Source organism: Brachycentrus maculatus, unplaced genomic scaffold, assembly GCF_059751285.1.
Source record: "Brachycentrus maculatus isolate JH-2025_06_01 unplaced genomic scaffold, ASM5975128v1 h1tg000081l, whole genome shotgun sequence".
In the NCBI taxonomy this organism is placed as follows: Eukaryota; Metazoa; Arthropoda; class Insecta; order Trichoptera; family Brachycentridae; genus Brachycentrus; species Brachycentrus maculatus.
In genome coordinates this window covers 4804403-4827791 of record NW_028280835.1, presented here as the reverse complement: position 1 = coordinate 4827791, position 23389 = coordinate 4804403, and the positions used below count along the sequence as shown (strand labels likewise).

General features: G+C 34.9%; 1 protein-coding gene and 1 long non-coding RNA gene across 2 annotated transcripts in view; both read right to left on the bottom strand.

Moving 5' to 3' along the window:
- Window positions 1-5777: 5777 nt before the first annotated feature.
- LOC148311008 (uncharacterized) lies at window positions 5778-8625 on the bottom strand. Its single transcript, XR_015837328.1, has 2 exons — window positions 8518-8625; window positions 5778-6418 (listed from the first exon to the last, which is right to left on the bottom strand). It is a non-coding gene; the product is annotated as an uncharacterized LOC148311008 (long non-coding RNA).
- Window positions 8626-10779: 2154 nt separating this feature from the next.
- Window positions 10780-23389, bottom strand: part of LOC148311006 (uncharacterized) — a 29238-nt gene continuing 16628 nt past the window's right edge. The window contains exons 6-10 of the mRNA XM_088257459.1: window positions 22022-22185; window positions 15718-16028; window positions 13793-14001; window positions 12132-12281; window positions 10780-11009 (exon numbers count right to left, since the gene is read on the bottom strand). Coding sequence (XP_088113585.1) covers window positions 10917-11009; window positions 12132-12281; window positions 13793-14001; window positions 15718-16028; window positions 22022-22185 — 927 coding nt within the window. The 3' untranslated portion in view covers window positions 10780-10916. The remainder of the gene's footprint in view (window positions 11010-12131; window positions 12282-13792; window positions 14002-15717; window positions 16029-22021; window positions 22186-23389) is intronic.

Below are 23389 nucleotides of genomic sequence, written 5' to 3'. Positions count from 1 at the left end.
TTTAATGGTGTCCCCCATGATGTCCGCCGTGATGGAATCCGAAACTGGGCATGTGGAACGAGCCCAAATGGGGCAAGTGCGGCAGTCCAATGTGAATCCCATGGTGTGGAGTGTGATGGGGCACCGTGTAGATGAGTGGTGCATAGGTCACGGGCGGGTAGTACGCCGGGGGTGGGGAATAGTTAGTCGGGGGATAGTTCTGCACCTGAACAGACGGAACATAAGGGTTGTAAGGTGTCCCCATTTTGATCAGTTTTCCAAAAATCTGGAAACAAAACAACCTTTTAATTAAAAACAAAATACTAAGCTTATTTGGGTGTTTTATTTAAATTGCGCTCGTACTGGAATAACGAGAACAAAAAACAGACTAAACTATTAACTAGACAATGACTACAACTATAAATAAATTAAAGACCATCTATAACCAAACACATTCGCCTCATAAAATTGTTTTACTATTCTTTCTTCACTCATTTGACTCTCACGCCCAAATTTTATCAACACACCTTTCTTAATTTTATTGATAATGCAAATTCGAACATCTATCATAAATCATTTTGCCGCACGTTTGTCAAACCATGACTGAGGAAAACTTGGCATGATCCAGTATCTCAAATACTTGAGTGTGGTCAGATCAGAAAGTGGAATAATCAGCGGATATGTATGAAGAGATGCATGTATGTGGAAGACGCTGAGTTTGTTTGCAAAGTCAGATGTTGATGTGGAGCTCTATTTTCTCTGCCTATCTCTGTGGTGAAGTGGCGTGATGGTCAGTTTGTTAGTTATTTTAGTTACAAACTGAAGATATTTTTCTTCTGTCCCCTACATGCACCCAAGTGGTGCATAAGACACTGCATAGATCATTATTGTATGAAGAGCGGATGATGAGTCCTGCTCTCCAGATTCGTGGATACAGGAGTGGAATATGTTTGATGGGGGATGCATCAATATTATGCATGAGAATGAAGAGTGATACTTTTGAGAAAGGCATTTTTAAAACTGTGGCTTTTAATAATTATTTAAAAAATTGGCATTGATCATATCTTTAGCCTATCTTAGTCATTTCCATGAAACATCTTAACACATTGTTTGCGAGAAATGCTTAAAAGCGTCTTTTTAGTACTGTTATTAGAGAGCGGGAAACGTTCTATTCGCTTACTTTTGGTAGGACGCGAGAGATGCCAAAAAACATGTTCAGATGGGAATTGGGTTTGCGGTCACTTGTGATTAGTATACTGAGGTTCGGGCGACAGACTGTCTGATTATAATTATGGTCGGGGTTGAAAAACTGCCTGGAAACAATGTGTTAAGTAACGGCGGCGGCTGTTATGGTCAAAAATTTAATTTTTACCGCTTTGCGACCATATAACTGCCACTGCAACCAAAAATTTTACAAGGATTGCACCGAGTTTTATTTCTGTCACACTCGTAAATATGAAAATATGCACACAGAATTAATTACCTTAGTAATTTTTATGAACAGTATTCACTATATCATGTGACTTCCTCAAATGGAAGTATCATTGACCAAGTTGTTTTTGGATTGTGTTATTTTTTCTAACTCTTTCGCGGCGGGTTTTCTGGAAACAGATTTACGTCTTTTGTAAAATTTGCACACATTTGAAGTAATGGTAGTTCCCGTTGAAGCGTATTGCAAAATATTCCAAAGCAAAAACACGACGCTTTCACACATTGAAAAATAATAGTTCAAACGATTTGAATACAATTATAACACTGCTACAGTACACCGAATATTAAATTAATAATTAATAAAAATATTCATCGCAATACTTAAATCAAACTACTCAGCTTAAACTACAAAATAAATGACACTTTACTTGTACTTGAATTATAAGTTGCTAGGAGAAGTCTCTCTGTTGTGACCCAAAGATTAAATGATCTCTTTTAAAAGCTTTGCACTGCTTATACTTGATGAATGCTCCATAGCTAACGGTTCTCAATCTGTTAATTTAAAAAAAAAAAACTCTAAAAAATATAAAATATTTCAGCTTCCACTTTGTATGGATTAAAAAAAATCTAACTTACTATCAAGCTGCAGAGAGAATAAAACGCCACACCAATATGTCTTTGCAAATAATTTTCGCCTCTTATACATTCATGAATCTCCTCATACCTCATACATGCCCATGTATTTGAAATACTCGATCATTCCCTCCTTTCCTTCCCTCAATAATTACCAACCACAATCACCTCATCACTTTGTTTACTGTTCTTTCTTCACTCATCCGTTCCACATGTCCAAACTATCTCAACACACCTTTAATTTGATCGATAATGCTGTCTTGCATTTTTTCCTTACATGTATCACCATTCTAACATTTATCATCCATCATTTTTTGATTATACAATAGTGTATACAAATATAAAGAGATTTTTTTCATCTTCATCCAATGATGCATAGAGCACTGAATTGTAGCGACGCAGGTCATTAATCAGTTCCCAGTCAAGCCCGACTCGGGAAAGGAGTTTGTATTGCATTTGACAAGCCCGAGCACTGCTCGGGTAAATCGTATTCCAACTCATCAGTTCTGCTTTGCCCGGGTCAAGACTCATTTGTTTTTATGAAATAACCCGAGCGGTGTTCGGAGAGTCTTGTTTCGACTTGTGGGTGACAATTTCCTGCACCGACTAATTTTCTTGCCAAAATTCAACTGTCAAGTGGTTAATTACATGCTCCAGGTAACCAGTCTATGGTAAAAATTTTTTAAATATTATTATTTATAATAATTCAGGCACTGGATTATTCTCCCTACGGATGATATATCAATATTTTTAGTATGCACCTATACAGTGAAGCCTCGCATAACGTACTTAATTCGTTCCAGGAGCAAGTTTGTTATGTGAAACGTGTTTTCCCATAACAATATATGTTAAAACAAATTCATTCTGTAGCATAATTGTTTTTTTTTGCTGTCAACATCATTTTTGTAACGAAAAAAAAAGGTATTTCTTCGAAATAAATTTGTTTGATTTTGAAAAGAAAGGTGTGATTGAAAGGTAATAATTTCAAAAGAAATTATGAAATTATAGAAATAAAAATAGTGAAATTTCATATTCAATGCCACTTTCATTGTTTCTACAGAGGAATGATCATAGAGAGAACACGCATTTGCATGTATTTTTGTCGTTGACCCTTAGATAATATATGAAATGTAATGTTTAAATAACTGCTAAGTTTTGCAAAACAAAAATTTGGAAACACTCAAAATATTTGCAAAAGTTTTAATAGGACTGGTTTAAAAAAAATTACTTGAATAGCTGTGAAAAATTGTGGTCATTTAAGAATCTACTAACAATGTATCAATGATTTGTTTTGTGTGTACGCTTCATCGACCGCAACAAAATGCAACAGGAAACTACTCATCTGGAACCGACAATCTACAAGGTTGCCATTGAGGAAGGCCGATTGTCAACCATTTCCTATAAATTGTATAAAGCCAGCTTCCTTTGCAACCAAATTAAAGGCCAATCATCTAGAAACATCTTCGACAACCTCTTCTTCTTCTGCTTGTTGTATGCCTTGTGGCCTGTTTTAAGAGGGATTAGCCTCCTGCGATGTTGATTCCCCGCTGTCGATCTATCTCTTTGGTGGTCTGCCCAGGAGTTGTCTACCTTGGGGTTGGCTGTACAGTGCAGTGTGGGGGAGTCTAGATGGTTCCATTCTCCTCACATACCATTGTCTCCTTCATTAGCTGACAGTCATTTTTTAAATATATTTACTTACATACACATAATTACTATTTACAATAATGAGCCCTTACTGGGTTTTCCCGTGCCGAGGGCACATTTTACGATACTTAAGTAACTAAATAACTATCACACCACTTCACCATAGGGGTAGGCAGAGAGAATAGAGTGCCATACTGCTCTGTCTACAAACATTCTTCACCTCTTCCACATCCATACATCTCCTCATTCATTCTCGATGATTATTACGATTCCTGACTTGAATGTTTTCAAGTATTTGACATACTTGATCATGCCAAGCTTTCTTGGGCCTTCCTCCGTTTCTATTTTCAACTACATTTGCCTTATAAATATATATAATTTCAAAATACATCTTCTTTTTCCATGTTCGCTCTCTAGGTGGAGCATATGTCCAATACAAGACGTCTCCAAGTCACTATATATCCTTGGCTTCCTCCCAGGTTAGTCCGGCATCTCAAAGTTCCGATGAGTATAGTCGGTGAATGGTCGTCAGCGGCCTTCCGAGGAGCCGTAATCCTCGGGGTTGGAAGAAGAGACATGAGGGGTTAATGCTCTCAGGTGACATTTTAAGGACAAGTCCCAACCATGTCCACATTCTCCTCTTCAGGATTTCCAGTATGAGGGGCAGTTGGATTTTTTTCCTCACATCCTCATTCAGTCTTGTATAAAACAATATTTTAAGATTTTAATGGTTTTTGGATTTTTTTCTGTATAAGGATCGCGGTATTTGCATAAATTTTTCCTTACGTCAATGACATTGAGTATTCTTCGCCTCATAAAGTTTTTTTACTTTTTTCCTCATTCATTCCACATATCCAAACTATCTCAACACATATACGTTATACTAATGTCGGGACATGTTCAGAGAATTCTGAATACATGCGTTTCTAATAGAATTGTGGAGGCCCTCACCAAAAAGTTATATTTCCAATATTGCTCAAAAAATCCTTTAAATGCAAATCTATTCTGTTTACTGTATTCTATCGAAATTTTCATTAAAGTTGTGATAAAACGTGACCAATCCTGTGTTAAACCAATATGAAATCATTTATTTTCACCAAAATGTAGCAATTTTACAAGCTAGAATTCCTGATTACTTAAATACATTTATAATGGAAATGTAACGTTTTGGTGAGGACCTCCACAATTATGACTGGATATCATAGTTAGACCCAGATGGAAGAAAAGAGAGAAGATCAAGACTGAGCTTCCTAGCTCAAGGACCAAGTAAGAAAGGATGTGGGGCATCTTCTCCAGGACAAGCTGGAAGACGGCTACTAAGGACAAAAGAGTTTTTTTTTTCCTCTTTCTCTTTTTTGCACCCTGCTTATATGCTACGGGTAGGGGATTCTTACACTTTTACGATAGTGCTTTCCAGTATGCATTAGCATACTGGAAAGCACACAACTGTGGGAGAAAAAAAATAGGGTAGAGCTTCAGTTCAGTCGCTTCACTCCACTACATTTAGCTCCGTAAGTATTGGTCATAGTTGTTCTACAATTCCCGGCTCCGACGTTTATCCTCCTTCATTGTAGTTTTTCATCTCCACAACTATACTTTCCAGGTAGTCCATGTACAACTTGGTGACGACTCCGCTTCTTAGCATCTCCTGCGGGTTCAGGGAGTCGATGTTGTGAGCATCACACTCCATTTGGAGAGTCCACCTGTTTCGCTCAAACATTGGGCAAGATCTCAGTAGGTGTCCCACAGACTGAGCAGTGGTGCCATCACACGGGCAGCACAAAAGGGATGGACAAAAGGGGTTGGAAGCAAATGTTACGGGAGGCCAAGGCTCCACACAGGCTGTAGCGATATCAGAGAGAAAAGTTTTTCCCATATTTTTATATATTTTATACCCAAATATAATAACATTATATTTTAAATATTAAAATTAAACCCCGATTTTTAGGATCTACTAAGTTGTATATTTTAATTTAAAAATACGTAGTTTAATAATGCCCTAAAAAGGCAAAACAATTGTTTTTTTTATTATATTTTTTTATTATGAATTATGGAGTTCTACAAATTAAAAACCAAATCAATTCATAAAATAATTTTATTGTATATTTGTATGCGTTGAAATCTTTAAAGTGAATATTTAATATTTAATTTAAGTTTTACTAAGTAAATACCACTATTTCTTAAAATCTATGTGTCACTATTGTGACACATGTTTCGATGCATTCTGTATCATTTTCAAACACCGTTATTTAATGGTATTAAAATAGTGGTATTAACTAAGTAAAACTGAAATTAAAAATGGATAAATTTAATTACAAAGTGACATATTGTGCGATAAGTTTTTTATAAAAAAAATATTATATGTTTTATAATTTATTGTATTTTTTTTTGGGTTGGAATTGGGTGGGTAGGTTATCAGCGCTGCTGCCAGCCCTGGTTCAGGTTGGGCTGGTAGGGCTGCGGCGGCATGTGTGGCATGTGCGGCATGTGCGGGATGTGCGCCGGAGGCTGCCAGTGGGGCCCGTGGTTGGCGGGGCAGTGCGGGGGGCACCCGTCCAGGTGCGGGATGTGCCCGTAGTCGGGCGGCGGGTACTGGGGCTGCGGCAGCGGCGCGGGGGCGTGCGGCGGGTACTGCGGGTACTGCGGGAAGTTGGGGCCGTGGCTGTTCGGGAACCCGCACCGGGCTGCGTCTGGCTGCTCGTCTTCCATTCTCAGGTTTCGCTTTGTACTGAAAAAAAAGTTATATATCAAATAAATATAAAAATCATGGTAAAATAATAAAATTAAAGATCTTGCATGCATCCGAATAAAAGGGTCTCATATTATTATTTTTTGACATCTCATCAAAGATGAAGAAGAATATGAAAGTCTGGGCATTTACGGGGCTGACGACCGTCATAGGCTGGTGTAACATTTACCAATTCTACCCATTATTGACAACCACACTACTCAAATTCTTCTATATATATGAACCAATTTAGAAACCTTGTTCTTGAATCACTAAAACTTCACTAGAGACATCTATTGGTAAAGAAGCTTTTGTAAAGAAGCTTTTTACTAAGCAGAAACTCTTATATTAGTATATGAGGTCCGAATCCTGGATTACAATCACACACATGAGAAACGCCAGAAAATACCATTTTCATTTTTATTATTAAGCTTATAATTTGACCAGATAATTTATTTACAACATTTTGAGTGTGTCCAAATACTTGTTCACAAAATCTGGATTATCTGTTATTGGAGATAATCCAGATTTCGTGAACAAGTATTTGGACACACTCAAAATGTTGTAAAAGGGTCTTTGCTAAATAAAAGCTTTCCCAATCCAATACTTTTTTTTTTAAATGAGGTCAAGAGATGTTGCATCCCTTATGTCACTGCGACCATATTAGATCTATTGTGACCTCCCACTGTATCATAGCTCACTCTCAAAACCTACATGAGTCATGTAGCTCATGACCTGTCTTGGTGGTAAGAACTTCAATCAGTCTTACACCATATGTGCCAATTCAGAGTTACAAACTAAATTAAATATACATATGTCTTATACACCTTCCTTTGACGATAACTGAACCCATGACCTCATGAATGGTAGTCGAGTGTACTAACCACTGCAATGTAACATAACACAGTTATGTAGGTAAGACATTATTTGTTTCGTAAGTAATTTTTCATTTAACAATCACATAATATAATATATTTTCATTACAAAAAAACTGAAATCAGTTTCAATCAAACAAAATCCAAACAATGTAAGCTAAACTAGCAGTGCACGACAGAGTCCTGGTGCCAACTCTAATGTGTGAAAGTGAGGCATAGAGTTGGCAAAAGAAGAATGAAAGTGGACATAATACAATTAAAATGTCATCACTCAGATGAATTAAAGCCAAAATGATGTACGATAGATGTTCAAACGGTTGATAGATGTTCAAAGGAATGAATGCAAAGTTCAGATAAGCATTATGGATAAAATCAAGAACAGATGTTTTAAAATGGTTTGGAGATGTAAAACAAATGAGTAAGAAAAGAACGGTTAAAACAAATATATGAGGTGAATGTATTTGAAAATAGAAGCAGAGGAAGGCCGAGGAAAACTTAGCATGATTAAGTACTTTAAATACTTAGGCGTGGACAGGTCAGGAGTGGGAAAAATGGGCGGGTGTGTATGAGGAGATGCATGAATGCGGAAGAGATGAAGAATGTTTTGCATAGACAGAATTGTGGGCATTCTATCCTCTTTGCCTACCCTTCCGCGGAACCGAGGTGATGGACTCTGAATTCAATTTTAATGAACTAGCTAGCTCATTACAAAATGAATTCGGAGAATTACATATTATTATTGGTGATATAAATGTGCACTTAAAATATCGCTCACTCCTTTCAAGAACGTCATAAATCAAAAAACTTGATTTTTCAGGAGAACGTTATTAAAGTTTAAGAATATAATACAATGAATTAAAAATAAATATCAAGCCACTTATTGAACTATTTACTATGCAACAGATCTTTTTAGGTAAAACTTGAAGGTTTTTTCTCCATTTGAAAAATGTTTAGTATATTACAAAAAATAATTAAACAATACATTTTATTCAAAATGCAAAAACGACATTTTCTGCCCTGTAGTGGGTAAATATTAAGTTAAAAATATGCCTCTTTTACTGGGATATAGTACATTTTCTGGGCATTCCGAAAACATGCACAACTGAAAATTGACGATTTTTGATTTATGACGTTCTTGAAAGGAGTGAGCGATATGTTGTAGACTTTTGTAGTTCATTGAAGTTATATTAATAAGTAATATTACTTAAATTTATTTTAACTCACCACGTTACTTGAAGGATGATTGAAGATTTACCTAAAAGTTACTTGGTTTTTAATTATATTGAACAGAATGGAATTATCGAAGGTGTGTTATCAACTTATTGATTATTTGTAAATGTGGTCGTGATAAGGAATGACTTCAGCGAACGCTGATTAGGTTTTAAATATCTTTGTGAACATCGGCCACACAGTGATAAGCCTCTTGAAAATATTTGTACGTTGTAATTAATCTGATAATTTTTCTGAGAAAATATTTTCGCTTGTTATAAATATTAGTAATAATAATAAAATTAAAATTTACTGTAAGCTTATGATATACAGTCCATGATACAGTGATATACAGTATATGATATAGTCCGCCTCCGTAGTGTAATGGTCAGCACGCTCGGCTACCGTTCTGGAGGTCCCGGGTTCGATTCCCAAGGGGGTAAAATAAATATAAGTGATTTTTTCACTGTAATATTTATTCAATATTACCATGGACTGGTACCTGAAGCGGAGGGCTGATCACCTTTCCTTCATGTGTAAAAACGATCAAGTTAACACTGCGTTTATATGACACAGTGCCCTATGCACCATTCGGGTGCGGATAAGGGTTTTATTATTATTATTATTATTATGATATACAGAATGCCGTATTTATTAAAGTAAATACTGCATAATGTTTTTGACATCTTAACATAATTAAAAAAGGATATGGAAGTCTGGGGATTTACAGGGCTTATTACCTGTCAAAGGCTAGTTAAATGATCACTTTACACACATGTAACATTCACCATTTTACTCAAGATTGACAACCACACTACTCAATTTTTGGAAGTCATAGATATATGATACATCCCATGACGTTCCATGATTGAGTTCACAACAGTAATCTATTATTGGATTTAGAAAGCTATTATTTAGCAGAGACCCTATTACTTGTATGCAAGACCTCTTACCTCCACCAGCAACAAAATAAATATGAAATAATATTATAAATTAATTGATTGATATCTATTTTTAATATTTATTCAATATTACCCTGGACTGGTACCTGAAGCGAAAGGCTGATAACCTTTTCTCCATGTGTAAACGATCAAGATAACGCTGCATTTATATGATGCAGTGCCCTTTGCTCCATTGGGGTGCGGATAAGGGTTTGAAGAAGAAGATATTTAATGTAAATACCACTACTTCTTAAAACACAGTGTTTAAAAATTATGCTGAATGCATCAAAAACACGTGTCACAATAGATTTTAAGAAATAGTGGTATTTTATACAATACACCAAGTAAATTTTTAATTAAAAATAATAATACTAATAATTTTGGACTACCATTTTTGCCAATTACTTCCTGAGGCCACTAATATATTTATTTTACCATTCTTTTCTTACTGATTCATTCCACATCTCCAAACCATTATCGATATTGTTTCTCTTGGCCTTGCATTCATTCTTTATTTTCACCAATTGAATATCTATCATTCATCACTTTGGGACATATTTTTCTGAGTGATCAAATTTCTACTGTATTCAGTCTACTTTCATCCTTCTTTTGCCAACTCCATACTTCACTTTTACACATTAGGGTTTGTACCAAGACTTTACTGGTACTTGACCGTGGACAGATCTGGAGTTGCTATAATCGACTGGTATATATAGTAGATGCATGAATGTAGAAGAGGTGAAGAGCATTTGCAAAGACAGTAATGTGGCGGGGAAGTGATCGTGGGTAAGGTTAGGTTAGCTTTTTTTTCATAATTAAAATTATTTATTTATCCCTTGTGGTACAATTTTTTAACACATGTTTCACAATAATATTTAAAATATTTTACAGTCTTACAATTTATAAATGTTTAATTTTATTTTAATTTAATTATATTCCATTGTTGATATTATATTTTTTTATACAAAAACAACTACATGTCAAATATTAAACATAAAAATTAGCTGATGTGATATATATTTAAAAAACATGTTATACACATAATTTGATTACAAATATTTACATAATAATAGTAATATGATAATTTGATACAAATACAACACAACCTTAATTGGAATAAATATTGAAATACTTCTGTACGGGTTGTTAAAATGTTTAAAGACTTCTGTATTGTTTTTGTAAATATTCAATTACTTTTATGGCGGTTGTTAAAATGTCCAAATACTTCTGTATCGTTTTTTTTTTTTAAATATACAATTATTTCTATACTAGTTGTGATAATGTTCTAATACTTGTTTATCTGTATTTTTAAATATTCAATAGCTTCTATACCGGTTATCAAAATGTCCAAATACTTCTTTATTGTTATTATAAATTTAGAAATACTTGTGTAAGAGTTGTTATTAAATAAATCTTGAATACAGATGACATCATTGTCCATACCAAATACATTTTTCTAGGTTCCTCCATGTTTTACATGTTTGTGAGTGTCATGACTTCATAACTTTGTTTACTAATCTCTCTTCCTCCATGTGGTATGTAGCAACAGCGGTTGGAAGGATGTACCTGCAATAAATTAACAACCTTATATTATAATATCTTGGTGTAGGTAATGCAATAGATTACTATAAGATGCACTTTTTTCTCTGACAAATTGCCTTCAAAATTCAGGTGCCTCTTATACTTGAAATTAATATAAAAATGTCCATATATTCGATGCCGTCAGAAAACTATCTCTATCTGGCAACACTGTAGTAATGGGAATCGTACAATAAAAAAATGTAGTCCACCACACAACACCACACATGCATTTGTAGTGCACAAAAACACTGTACAATTGTAATGCAATGTTTTCTGAGGTGAACGCCCCATTCACTCTGACAAGAATTCTACAAGAGCCTCAAAATTCCATGGTAACAACGTTTCAGTACAAAATCGAACAAATTAATGTGAGATCACTCTGCATCCCGCATCATATTCATGCGCATTTATTAAAATGGTAAAAAATAATTTAACCTGTTAACCGGGCGGGATGCATAAATACGACCAATGCAAACAATATCGGGTACGGGAAGGTCATATCGCTCACTCCTTTCAAGAACGTCATAAATCAAAAATCGTCAATTTTGAGTTGTGCATGTTTTCGTAATGCCCAGAAAATGTACTATATCCCAGCAAAAGAGGCATATTTTTAACTTAATATTTACCCGCTACAGGGCAGAAAGTGTTATTTTTGCATTTTGAAGAAAAGGTATTGTTTAATTATTTTTTTTTTAATGTACTAAATATTTTTCAAATGGAGAAAAAATATTCAGGTTTTACCTAAAAAGATCTGTTGCACAGTTAAAAGTTAAATAAGTGGCTTGATATTTATTTTTAATACATTGTATTTTATGTTTGAACTTTAAAAACGTTCTCCTGAAAAATCAAGTTTTTTTGATTTATGACATTCTTGAAAGGAGTGAGCGATATGAATACGTCCTTGAAATATATGTTTATTATATTATATATATGGACGTATATTTATGGAACAACAGAGGTATTAGTCATCCATACGTGTCTCGACATGAATTTAAGACACGGAATGGATCAGTATTCGCGCCTGTTACAAGTTGCATAATTGGACAGCGGACCACGCGGTTAACAGGTTTAAAAAAATGCTTCAAAGTTAATGTGTGTTAATTTTACCTTTCCAAGTACGAGAGAGCTCTCATGATATGCTCGTCCCGCATACAAAGTTTCTCCAGTCGATGTCCGCCCCACCTCCACCGCTCCCGGGGGAACGGATCCGTTCAGTCCTCCGATCCAACTCAACGAAGGAATGTTTATGCAGTACAGCTGAAACAGTAGCACAGTACAGTGTCAATCACACAATACACAGCTCCGCTCATTCAGAAATCTCGGAGAGAAAAATGATGTAAGAATGCGCAATTCAGACTTCCGAGAATGCATTGTTGATCTATCCACTGTGGAATTCATTCATTTCTTTCAAACCCTTATCCGCACCCCAATGGTGCATAGGGCACTATATCACACTTATTGTTATCTTGATTGTTAACACACGAAGGAAAGGTGATCAGCCCTCCACTTCAGGTATCAGTCCAGGGTAATATGGAATAAATACTAAAATGAAAAAATCAGTTATGGTATATTTATTTGACCCCCCTGGGAATCGCACCCAGAACCTCCAGAGTGGTAGCCGAGTGTGCTGACCATTACACTACGGAGGCGGACACTGTGGAAAGGTGAATTTATACTGAGTCAGTTACTTAAGTCAGTGAGTGACTTGACTCCTATCAAAATAGGAGTCAATTATTTGTTGAGAAATGTTTCCCATCTGCTATTAGAAAAGTCCACGGATATGTTAGATGCGCTGACGCCACAAGACTATCAGCGCATGAAATCAATTTATACAAAAGCAGTGCCAAGTCAGCAAGTTAGCAGAGGAAGGCCGAGAAAAACTTGGCACGATCAGGTATGCCAAATACTTGAAAGTGGTCAGGTTAGGAGTCGTTATAATCGTCGGGTATGAATGAGGAAAAGCGAGACAGTGGTGTGGCGTTCTATTCTCTCTATCTACCCCTGCGGGGAAGCGGCGTGATGGTAAGTTAGTTAGTTAGTTAGTTAAGTCAGCACTGACTTTCCTCATATTTGATCTTGTAATTCTACTACTTATGTCTTGATTGTATTCATTCTTCAGAAACTCATAGGACTATAAAGGATAGGCTTTCTACAATACGTGGGAAATGTTTCATTCATATTAGCAGTGCAAAACCTAGGCAAATATCGAAAGCGCGTTCCATACATGCTATAGATGCTCCTCATCCCTTGAACTTTTGTGTGCACAACATATACCTATTACCTTTACCTGCCCAGTTGATATATCATGACATATATATTGAGAATTTGTTTGGTGAATTAGGTTTTGCATTGTTAGGTAATATATCCAAAATAAAACACGGTTTTTGTTGGATTGAATTCTACATTTGTTTTTGTATATATTTTAATACGAAACGCGTCACGTATTAAAATATACAAAAATAAATGTAGAATTCAATCCAACAAAAACCGTGTTTTATTTTGGATATATTACCTAACAATTCAAAATAGAATTCTACCAACTGTCTGCAGTTACAATAAATAGATTTAGCATACTCAAGTAAATGCTATCGTTAGAATTGAATCCGATCTTTGTACAAAAGTGACCTTTACTTAAAAAAAAACCCAGACTTTCATATCAAGTTCCTCTGTGTTGAGCTGTCAACAATATAATTTGCTTATCTGACACTTAAAACTCAAAATATTTTATTTCATCTAATTTAATTTTTTTTTGAGCAAAGTCAAAATACCTCGAAGTTGTAAACAACAATCTCCATTGTGTTATAGCTGACGTATGCTGCTTGTCGGCGCGGCACAACTTTGCAGGGGATCAAGTCTCCACCTTGCCATGCCCTGCCGACGTAGATTGGAGCTTGATCCGGCCCATCGTGACCCGCCTGGACCGCTTTATGCAGAAGGGAACTACAAGCGTGTATGCTTGTCGGTATCCAGGTATAACCTAAAATTAAATATGTTTTTTTAATATTATAACAGTTCTGTCTATAACGATAAATCTGTATTTTGACTGATTGTCATAAAAAATTACAACAAACAAAACATAACAGATTGCATTCATATTGATTTTAACACATTCCATGCGTATAAAATAATGTCATACAAAGAACCGATTAGAGGCATTCCAAATGTGGGTACATCGCAGAATGCTACGCATTCCATGCACCGATATGGTCAACAATGCAAATGTGCTCCTAAAAACAAGAGCAGGGAGACAGTAGCTGACTGATATCAAGGTCCGAATGGTGTCTTATCCGAGGCATGTGTTTAGAGGAGACAAGTATTTGTGTAATTATGAAAGGCGAAATAGAAGTTCGATAAGGTGTGGGCAGAAGACAGATTTCCTAACTCCGAAATATTACGAGATTGAACGAGGATCAGGACTATGGAGGCACTGTTTAGAGCTGTCCAACAAAAGGACAATTACTCTCGAGTGATAGTACACATCAGGGGGACCTGACATGACACACAGAAGAAGAAAATACAGATAAACTTAAATTTGAGAATTTTCGAAAACCCATAACTTTGTTCAAAAATCAAATTCCACTTTTTATTCAAAAATCATAAATAAGTTTTTTTGTGTTTTCAAAACACATAAAACCGGCTACGAATCCTTATCTTTATTTAACACAACTCCCGTCAACGCGTGGCTGCAATATTTGTATGGACACAGGAACTGTGTTCATGGCCATGAACCTGTTAATCGCATGGGGTACAGAGGTACCTCACATGATAATAGTTTACTATATAAATTTCATGTGCAGCTCTGCGTGTCTGGACCGAAATCAATGTCTTACTTGTGAGGGATGAGCACTTGTACGAGTCGATATCTTCAGATATCTTGGAATGCACATGATGGAGAACGGTAGTGTTCAGAAGAAATTAAATGTACGGTTCGGAACGGGAGGAGCTATATTTAGTAAAATGTGCGATGTCTGGGACTCGCCGCTTTACTTGACAAGAATCAGCTGTCTCACTTCTTTAATGTTTGTATCGAGGATGCAAGTCATGGCACCTCACCAAAGCCCAGAACAAAAAACTTTTGAAAATAGGATAACTCGAAGCGGTCACATACTCCACCTAGGAAGCGAACATGGATGAAAAAGAAGAATAACTCGGTTAATATCGTTATTTTGTATGGACTTTTCATTTCAAAATCACGGGAATACTGAATATCACCGCAAAAGAGGAATTCTTAAGAATTGAGTTTATTAGTGTGATAGACGCTCTAACTCATCTAGTGAACTTGTACACAGTACTTGTGAGTACTGTGGAGAAATCCATGTTGCAACAATACCCTCCAATATGCAAAAATACCAACACCTGTAGACTACTTTATCAAGAAGGCGATTATGAGTCTGGACGCTTGTTGGAATCCATGCATGAAATCGTTTACTTAATAAATGGGAACATCTGCTGGTTGCTTTAAAATTCTTCATTCCTTATCTGGATTCAATAGTTTATATCTGATATTGCATTATTTTCTTGATTGTGAATTAGAATATGACCAATTCTTTACTTCTACTGATGCATGAGTATATTATTTATGGTTATTCTTGTGAAAATTAAACTTGGGACTTCCATGTGGCATCCAAACTACTTCACCTACATAATTGAAGTAGACAGACAATGTTTGGTATAGATGAAATACTTTACTAACTTGAATTGTCCACAGGTGTCGGTGGCACATAGGGTGGTGTGTAGGGCGGGGGAGCAGACGGCGCTGAGGGCTGTTGCACTACGGGAACCGTTTGTGGGTAGGTCTGGGGGGCGGGGACGATGGTTTGGTGTATGATGGGTTGCACGAGTGGCCGGGGATAGTTGGAGGGTACATAATGGTGTCCGTGATGCCCATGGTGTCCATGGTGTCCATGGTGACCGCCGGTCCCGAGGTGAAACCCAATTGAAATTTTCTTGTCTATAATAGAGAGTTTCTTGTCTTTAATAGAGATATAATACAGAGTCTCTTGTCTATAATAGAGATATAAAAGAGATTTTCTTAACTGTAATAGAGATAAATAATAATGGTACAATTATGGTGATAATAACAGTAATCCCTGTCGTTCACAGCTAGGATGTCCTTACTTTTCTCGAACACCTACCAGTGCATTGTGTAACACATCTGGTCGCGGAGACAGGTGATATAGGCGCAGAGCACTTAAAATGTACTTTGTGACCATATCACCAGCCGTAGTGACTTGAAATGTTACATGGGGCGGTAGAAAATATCAATGAAGTCAACACGTAACTTTTATAGTAACTACATGGAAGTGCCATGAAAGATATTTATTGTTTACCACATACAGCAGCTCAAACACATGTTGCACATGCAGTACACGTGACAAAACCAACATAACATTTCAATGCGTATAAAATCATTATTTTACATGCAAATTTTTAAAAACCCATAACTTTGTTTAAATCAAATTCTACTTTCTATTTATACATCATAAATACGTGTAATCCTTTGTTTTTCAAAATGCATAAAACCGGCTACAAAACTATATCATTATTTAACACGACTCCAGTGTTCAACACGTGACTGCAGTATTTGTATGGACACGGGAGCGGTGTTCAACGCACAGAATGTGTTAAACCTCAATTAACCTCATTTCCCACCTCTGTAACATAGTGGTTAGTGTGTTTGACTAGCGTGTTAACATAGCGGTTAGTGTTTTTGACTAGCACACTTACATAGTGGTTAGTGTGTTTAGCTAGCATGCATGTGCTCTAACATTTGCCTCGTATATTTATTTTACCATCCTTCCTCACCCATTCGTTCCACATCTCCAAATCATCTCAATACATCTCTCTTAATTTTATTGATAATGCTATCTATGTAGCTTATATTGTTTTGCCTCAAATTTGTCTGATTTATTGCATCAGACTGCACTCTGTCCATTTTCATCCTTCTTTTGCTAACACACACATACACCTTGTGGATTTGTTTTACCATTCTTTCCTCACTTATCCGTTCCACGTGTCCAAATAATCTCAACACACCTTTCTTAATTTCATGGATAATGCTTATCTCACTCAGCCTTGTATTCTTTGTTTATTTCACTATTCAAACATCTTTCATACATAATTGACTGTACATTCCTCTGAGTGATTGATTTATTTTACCCTTAACCCATAATAATTACAAATCAATAGAATTGAGCTCAGTATCTTATACACTCTTGTATATCTATAAGGGGATTTAGTTTTCATCATTCTTTCTAACAAATCAACATTTTTAAATATAAATTCCGAGCATAATGATGACTCATTTTGTTGGTATAATGGCATAATGTGATAAAGCATTTCATATGATAAAGATAACAGATAATTCCTTGCACACTTCACCAGCATTATTAGCAAAAATAAATCCAATATACAGTTGTATTATTTTGCCTTTTTTGTACTATTTTTAGCAGTTATTAGTCTAATTATCTACCATAGTTCAAAGGGCCACAAGATCAAAAACACATCAAACACATACCACATGGGAACTTTGTGAACAGAATAAAGATCTGCAACCTACTCCCATTGTCCATAAAATCATGAAACAACAACTATTTTTAAAAGAGCCATTCATAACATTTCAGGTGTGTCCAAATCCTTGTTCACTAATCTGGGCTTCTCCACTCAGGAGTTATTTTTACATTTTAAAATCTCAACATGGATGAAGAAAAAGGGAGTCATATTCATATTTTCATATTGTAATAATTCATAAGTCGTTTCACGCGTGTATAAAGTGATAACATAAACCAGCCTATGACGGGTTACGTCTTGTAAGCCTTGTAAATACCCAAACTTTGATATTCTTCCTCGCTTATCGAAATACAGTATTTCGGTAATTGAGTACCGTAGAACGGGGCTACTTGAACTTTGATGTGTTACTTGAGCCCAGTACAAAAAAATATTTAAATCTATATTTAGTCTACAATAATGAACATAATGTGACAATAAGTGTCACCTGTCAGAGTAACAATGAATCATCTTGATACATTCATTATTGTAGACCAAATATAGATCTAATATTTTTTGTACTTGCTCAAGTAACACATCAAAGTTCAAGTAGCCCCGTTCTACGGTAGCTTTTTTTTATCACGAGTATCCATACGAAAGTTAATACAGTATACCTAGGCAACTTTAAATATTATTTTATACTGTAACATTTATAAAAACAAATATTAAAAAATATCCTATTTTATCGAGTATCTATTATATCGATAATAACAATATATATTGAGTTATGACACATTTTTTCTTAGAAAGATTACACCAATGTTTTTAAAATCAGTGCCATCATTTCCTGCTCCCAATACGAAATACATTAACACAGGATACAGAAATTTCTTGGTAATGACGCCGTAACAAAGGCCGTTTGTTTTGTGCAATTCTGACTGTTAACAGTGAGACAAATAATGACGACACAAATTTGTTTATTCTTCAATTGAAATATAAACATTCACATATTTTGAGTGTACCTAAGATTTACTACACTTTTCGATGACAAAGTTTATTAAAATAGGTTTATAAAAGTCTGCATATTTACAGGGTTTATGACCTGGCGTTAACCGGCTTAAGTGATCACTTTACATACTACATAACATCTACCCTTCTGCCTAAACTAATTCTATTAAACATCAATATTGGCCAAATTTTTGGAAGTTGCATATATGGAGTATTTTAGCAACCGTTTTCATGCCTCCGTTAAAACTTTAAGATAATACTGCCATCTGTTGAGAATGAATAGAAAATGTTAAAGTATGTCTATCATACTATAGAATATATTTCTAGCAATATTCTAATTTGGGAGTCAAATTAAGGGAAATTAAGATTTTCATAACATTAAAAAATCAACAATGTTTATTTAACTTTAAAGATCTCAAAAGTTTCAAATGACAAAAACAAAAATATAGACTTACCTGACATTGTTCTATTTTGTTCTTTAAAAATGGCGGATTAAAATCACTCACAGGCGTCAGAACGTTGATAAAGGTGTTGAGAATGAAGTGCTTTATTTTGCTTTCAAGATAATATAATATGATATTACCACCTGATATCAAATGGAGATAACTTATGTTAGTAATCCTGATAATACAACGGGGATTTTCTGAATATGTGAATCATACTATATCTATTTACTATTTTTTTTTAAACAAAACAGGTCCCGGAACTCACTTAATATCAAGCTTCTTAATAAAAAAAATTATACTCAAATCTCTCTTCTCTGTCTTATTTCTCATTACTGAGGGTTATGATCCTTGCAGAAGAATGACTTTTCTCCAGTTATCCCTAGACTGTGCTGCACGTAGCGCTCCAACCACTTAGGTGCCTGCTGCTGCCTTAATTTGATCGGTCCATTGTGTGGGGGATCTTCCTCTCCCTCTTTTTCCCTCCAGGCTACAGATCACAACTATTTGTTCCAGGCTATCCTCGTTGTCCGCCTCCGTAGTGTAATGGTCAGTTCTGGAGGTCCCGGGTTCGATTCCCAAGGGGGGTAAAATAAATATAAGTGATTTTTTCACTGTCATATTTATTCAGTATTACCCTGGACTGGTACCTGAAGCGGAGGGCTGATCACCTTTCCTTCATGTGTAAACGATCAAGATAACACTGCGTTTATATGACGCAGTGCCCTATGCACCATTGGGGTGCGGATAAGGGTTTTATTATATTATATATATTATCCTCGTTGCCACGTGCAACGTGTTCAAAGAACTGGAGAATCCGTCGGTTATAGACATTGGCCAGAGTTAAGCCATCCGAGGGTAGTTCCTGGCTAATGGACTCATTGGTGCGTCTAGCTGTCCATGGAATTCGGAGCATGCGCCTCCAACACCATATTTCGAAGGCATCAATTTTTCTCCTTTCTGCTGCTTTTATGGTCCATGTTTCAGCAGCATAGAGAAAAATGGAGTTGACCAAGGTCTTGACAAGCTTCATCTTGGTGTTGTTACTCACACCCCGGTCTGTCCAGATTTCGTCTAGCTTAGACATGGCACTTTTGGCGATGGCGATACGACGTCTGATCTCTCCTTCACAAGTTCCTTCATTGCTGATTTGAGATCCAAGGAACTGGAACTCGTTTATTATCTCTAAACCTTCGAGCGAGTTCCCGAAATCACCAAACTTCTTAGATCGATCTTTGAGCATGATCTTGGTCTTGCTCAAATATCATTTAAATATTCATTACAATACCTTATTTTATTATTTTGACGAATTGTATAAGTTTATAAGAAACTGAAAATAAATATGTTAGTTTTATATTTTATTATGACTAGTTTCAGAAGCTGCAGACGCTTCCATCTACAGGCATAAAATATAAACTTAGACCTGTAGATCAGCGGTTGGAGAACTTTTTAACCAATACCACAAAATATTTTTGCGTAAGTCGATATTACCCCCGCCCCCCATTTTGAAATGAATACAATCAATATATATTTTAAATAAACATTATTTATTAAATTAATTAACACGGAAAATAAAAACAATGTTACATGAAAATAGTAAGCATATAATAGAACAACAAAATAAAATTCTCAAATTGGATCAAACAAAAATTCAGGGTTACTTACTTAAAAATTGGGAAATTGGAAAAACGATACGCAAGCACAAATACACACAACACGCGTTTTTTACTTCCCACACACACACCTGAACTGTTTAAATTTGTAAAAAACACAAACGGGGTAAAAAATATATATTTTTACCCAATTTGTGGTAATTTACCCCGGTTTCCCGACCGCTGCTGTAGATGGAAGCATACAGAAGCTACAGAGCTTCCGAAACTATTTTTTATAAAATAAGTGGTATAAAACAAGAGTTGTATTTTCAATGTTATCATGTCATACCACAAAATTAATGCCGAAGCAATAAAAAATCCTTCATTTATAAATATTTCGATTTGTGTATACAGTGGAACCCCGGAATTTGAACTAATTGGGGCTGTGACCTGTTTGGATTTGTAAACGTTCAGATTAGACAAGAAATTTGTAATACAGTGCATACATAGTACTTTACACTACAGTAGTTACGTTATATGTGCCTTTTACATTTCACTTTATACGATGAATTAACTTTTTACATTTCAATCCAATATTACAGTACTTGACTAGCAATACTTTATACTTATTAACTTTTCAATAACTTTGAAACAAAATTAGGTTGTAGATATAATTTTATGTAATAATAAATGTGTTCTGAAGACTGAAAAAGAAGAAAGGAAAAGAAGATTGAAGTCTGCATGTTTTTAAAAATAATTTTCTACAAATGTTTTTATTCAAAATCTTGTTCGTATTTTCCAGGATTTCAGATTAGGGGTTCTACGGTATCACAATAATTGTTTTATTATTTTTATTATTTTATCAGTCTACTTTTGTGAAAAATCAGATTTTGCATTTTTTTTTATTTGTTGACAGGGGTGTGTAATTTACACAGGCGCACAATATAGATTTTATAAACATACAGCCACATTAGAGTTGCCGATTTTGAGTGACCGGAACTCTATTTTGAGTGAATCTCGTTCACAAATGTTGATACGGTCATTAAAAACTCCATCTGAGTTTATATTCAAACCCGTAGATGGAAGCATCCGTAGCTTCCGGAACTAGTTTTAATAATATAATACTCAAGTAGTAATATGTGTTTTATTTATAGTTCATTAAAAACTCTGTGCATGCTCCTCTAGGTGAGGAGAAAAGAATGAATGTGATACAAAATTGGGCAAATATTTCAAATAAAAAATCAATTGTAAAAAAGAAAAAAAAGATTTTATTAGGTTACATTTTTGTAAGTATTGATTTTATCATGGTTTTGTAGTGCTCACGGAGCAAGTCTTTTATTAAAAAAATTTCAAAGTTATCAAAAATGTTTAAAGAATTTAATTACAGGTGTTCAGAATTGAGATGACATATGTATTTTTTTATTCCTCTTCTGGTTCTGGAGCAGATCTAGGCTGGAAGTCGTTGGACTGGTCGGGTCCCATGGAGCTCGGGGGGTTGAAGCCCGGCCCGGTGGGCGGCTGGCATCCGCCACCCCAGTTGGGTCCTGAAGAGTTAAAGTCGTTGTTTCCACCCCAGTTCGGGCCTGACGAGTTGAAACGCGATTCATCATCCATCTTGATAAAGTTTAATTTCTGAAATGAACCATTTAGACAATTAATTATTGTAAACTGACTAATCTTGAATAAATGAATAATATTGTAATATTAAACGATAAAATAATAACATATAATTTATCAACTAAGTATTGTAAAATGTGCCCTCAGCCGGGAAAACCCCAAAAAGGGCTCATTTTTTTAAATTGTTATTATGTGTATGATGAAAAATAAATATTTAATTATTAAATGAAACACCGGAAATATTGCTTTTATACCCAAGTTCATCCCTTTCTTGGTTCCCTCTACCTATCCCCCCTCAAACTCCTTACCTGATTCTACTCATATTTTATCCTTATTTTCATCTATTTTACAGTTGTATAAAAATAAAATATTGTTATTTTTATACTGCAACTCAATATATATATTTTATTTCTACACAACTGTAAAATTGATGAAAATAAGGATAAAATATGAGTAGAAGATAAGCCATTTCTTGGTGGGAGTCTTCAGTGAAAACGAACTTCCTGATAAATATTATACAATAAAATACATATAATTTTCAAAATATCTTACTATTAAATGATTCCTGATTATCAGTGATAAGATACACAAATTACCATGAAATATAACAAACGTAATTAAAAAAAATCATGGTTCAATTCCTCAACTATTACAGATTTATTCTAAATTAATAAAATGTATTTAAGATTTATTACTATGTGTAATGGAAATGAAATGTACATACCAAGTTTACTTGATTCAAAGCGATTGGAGAGCGGGAGTGTGATTATACAATTCCCAAAATGTAGGTCTGTTATATATAGCTTTACATCATAAATCAAGGTTGTCACAAAATAGTATTATCGATTTTATGATTACAAATTAAAATTAGTATAAACCTTATTTTGATGACTTGGCATAGGGCAGTTATGATACCAATAGTAAAAATAAGATGAACATAATACTTATATCCATTCTTCTGCTCATATTAAACTAAAGATACAATTAAATACTTTTTTAATGTATGTATTTACATGACTTATTTAAGTCTTTAAAAAAGTACTTTAAATTTTGTTTAACAATAATTATAGCATATCTCCATAAGAAGGGATGATTTTAAGGGATTGAGTCCAGGTCAACAGAGCGGGAACAGTATTCCCAAAGATGTTGTAATGATTGCAAATTGACCAAAAGAGAAGTTAGCTATAATATTAATAATAATAGCTTTTTTAAGAAATGT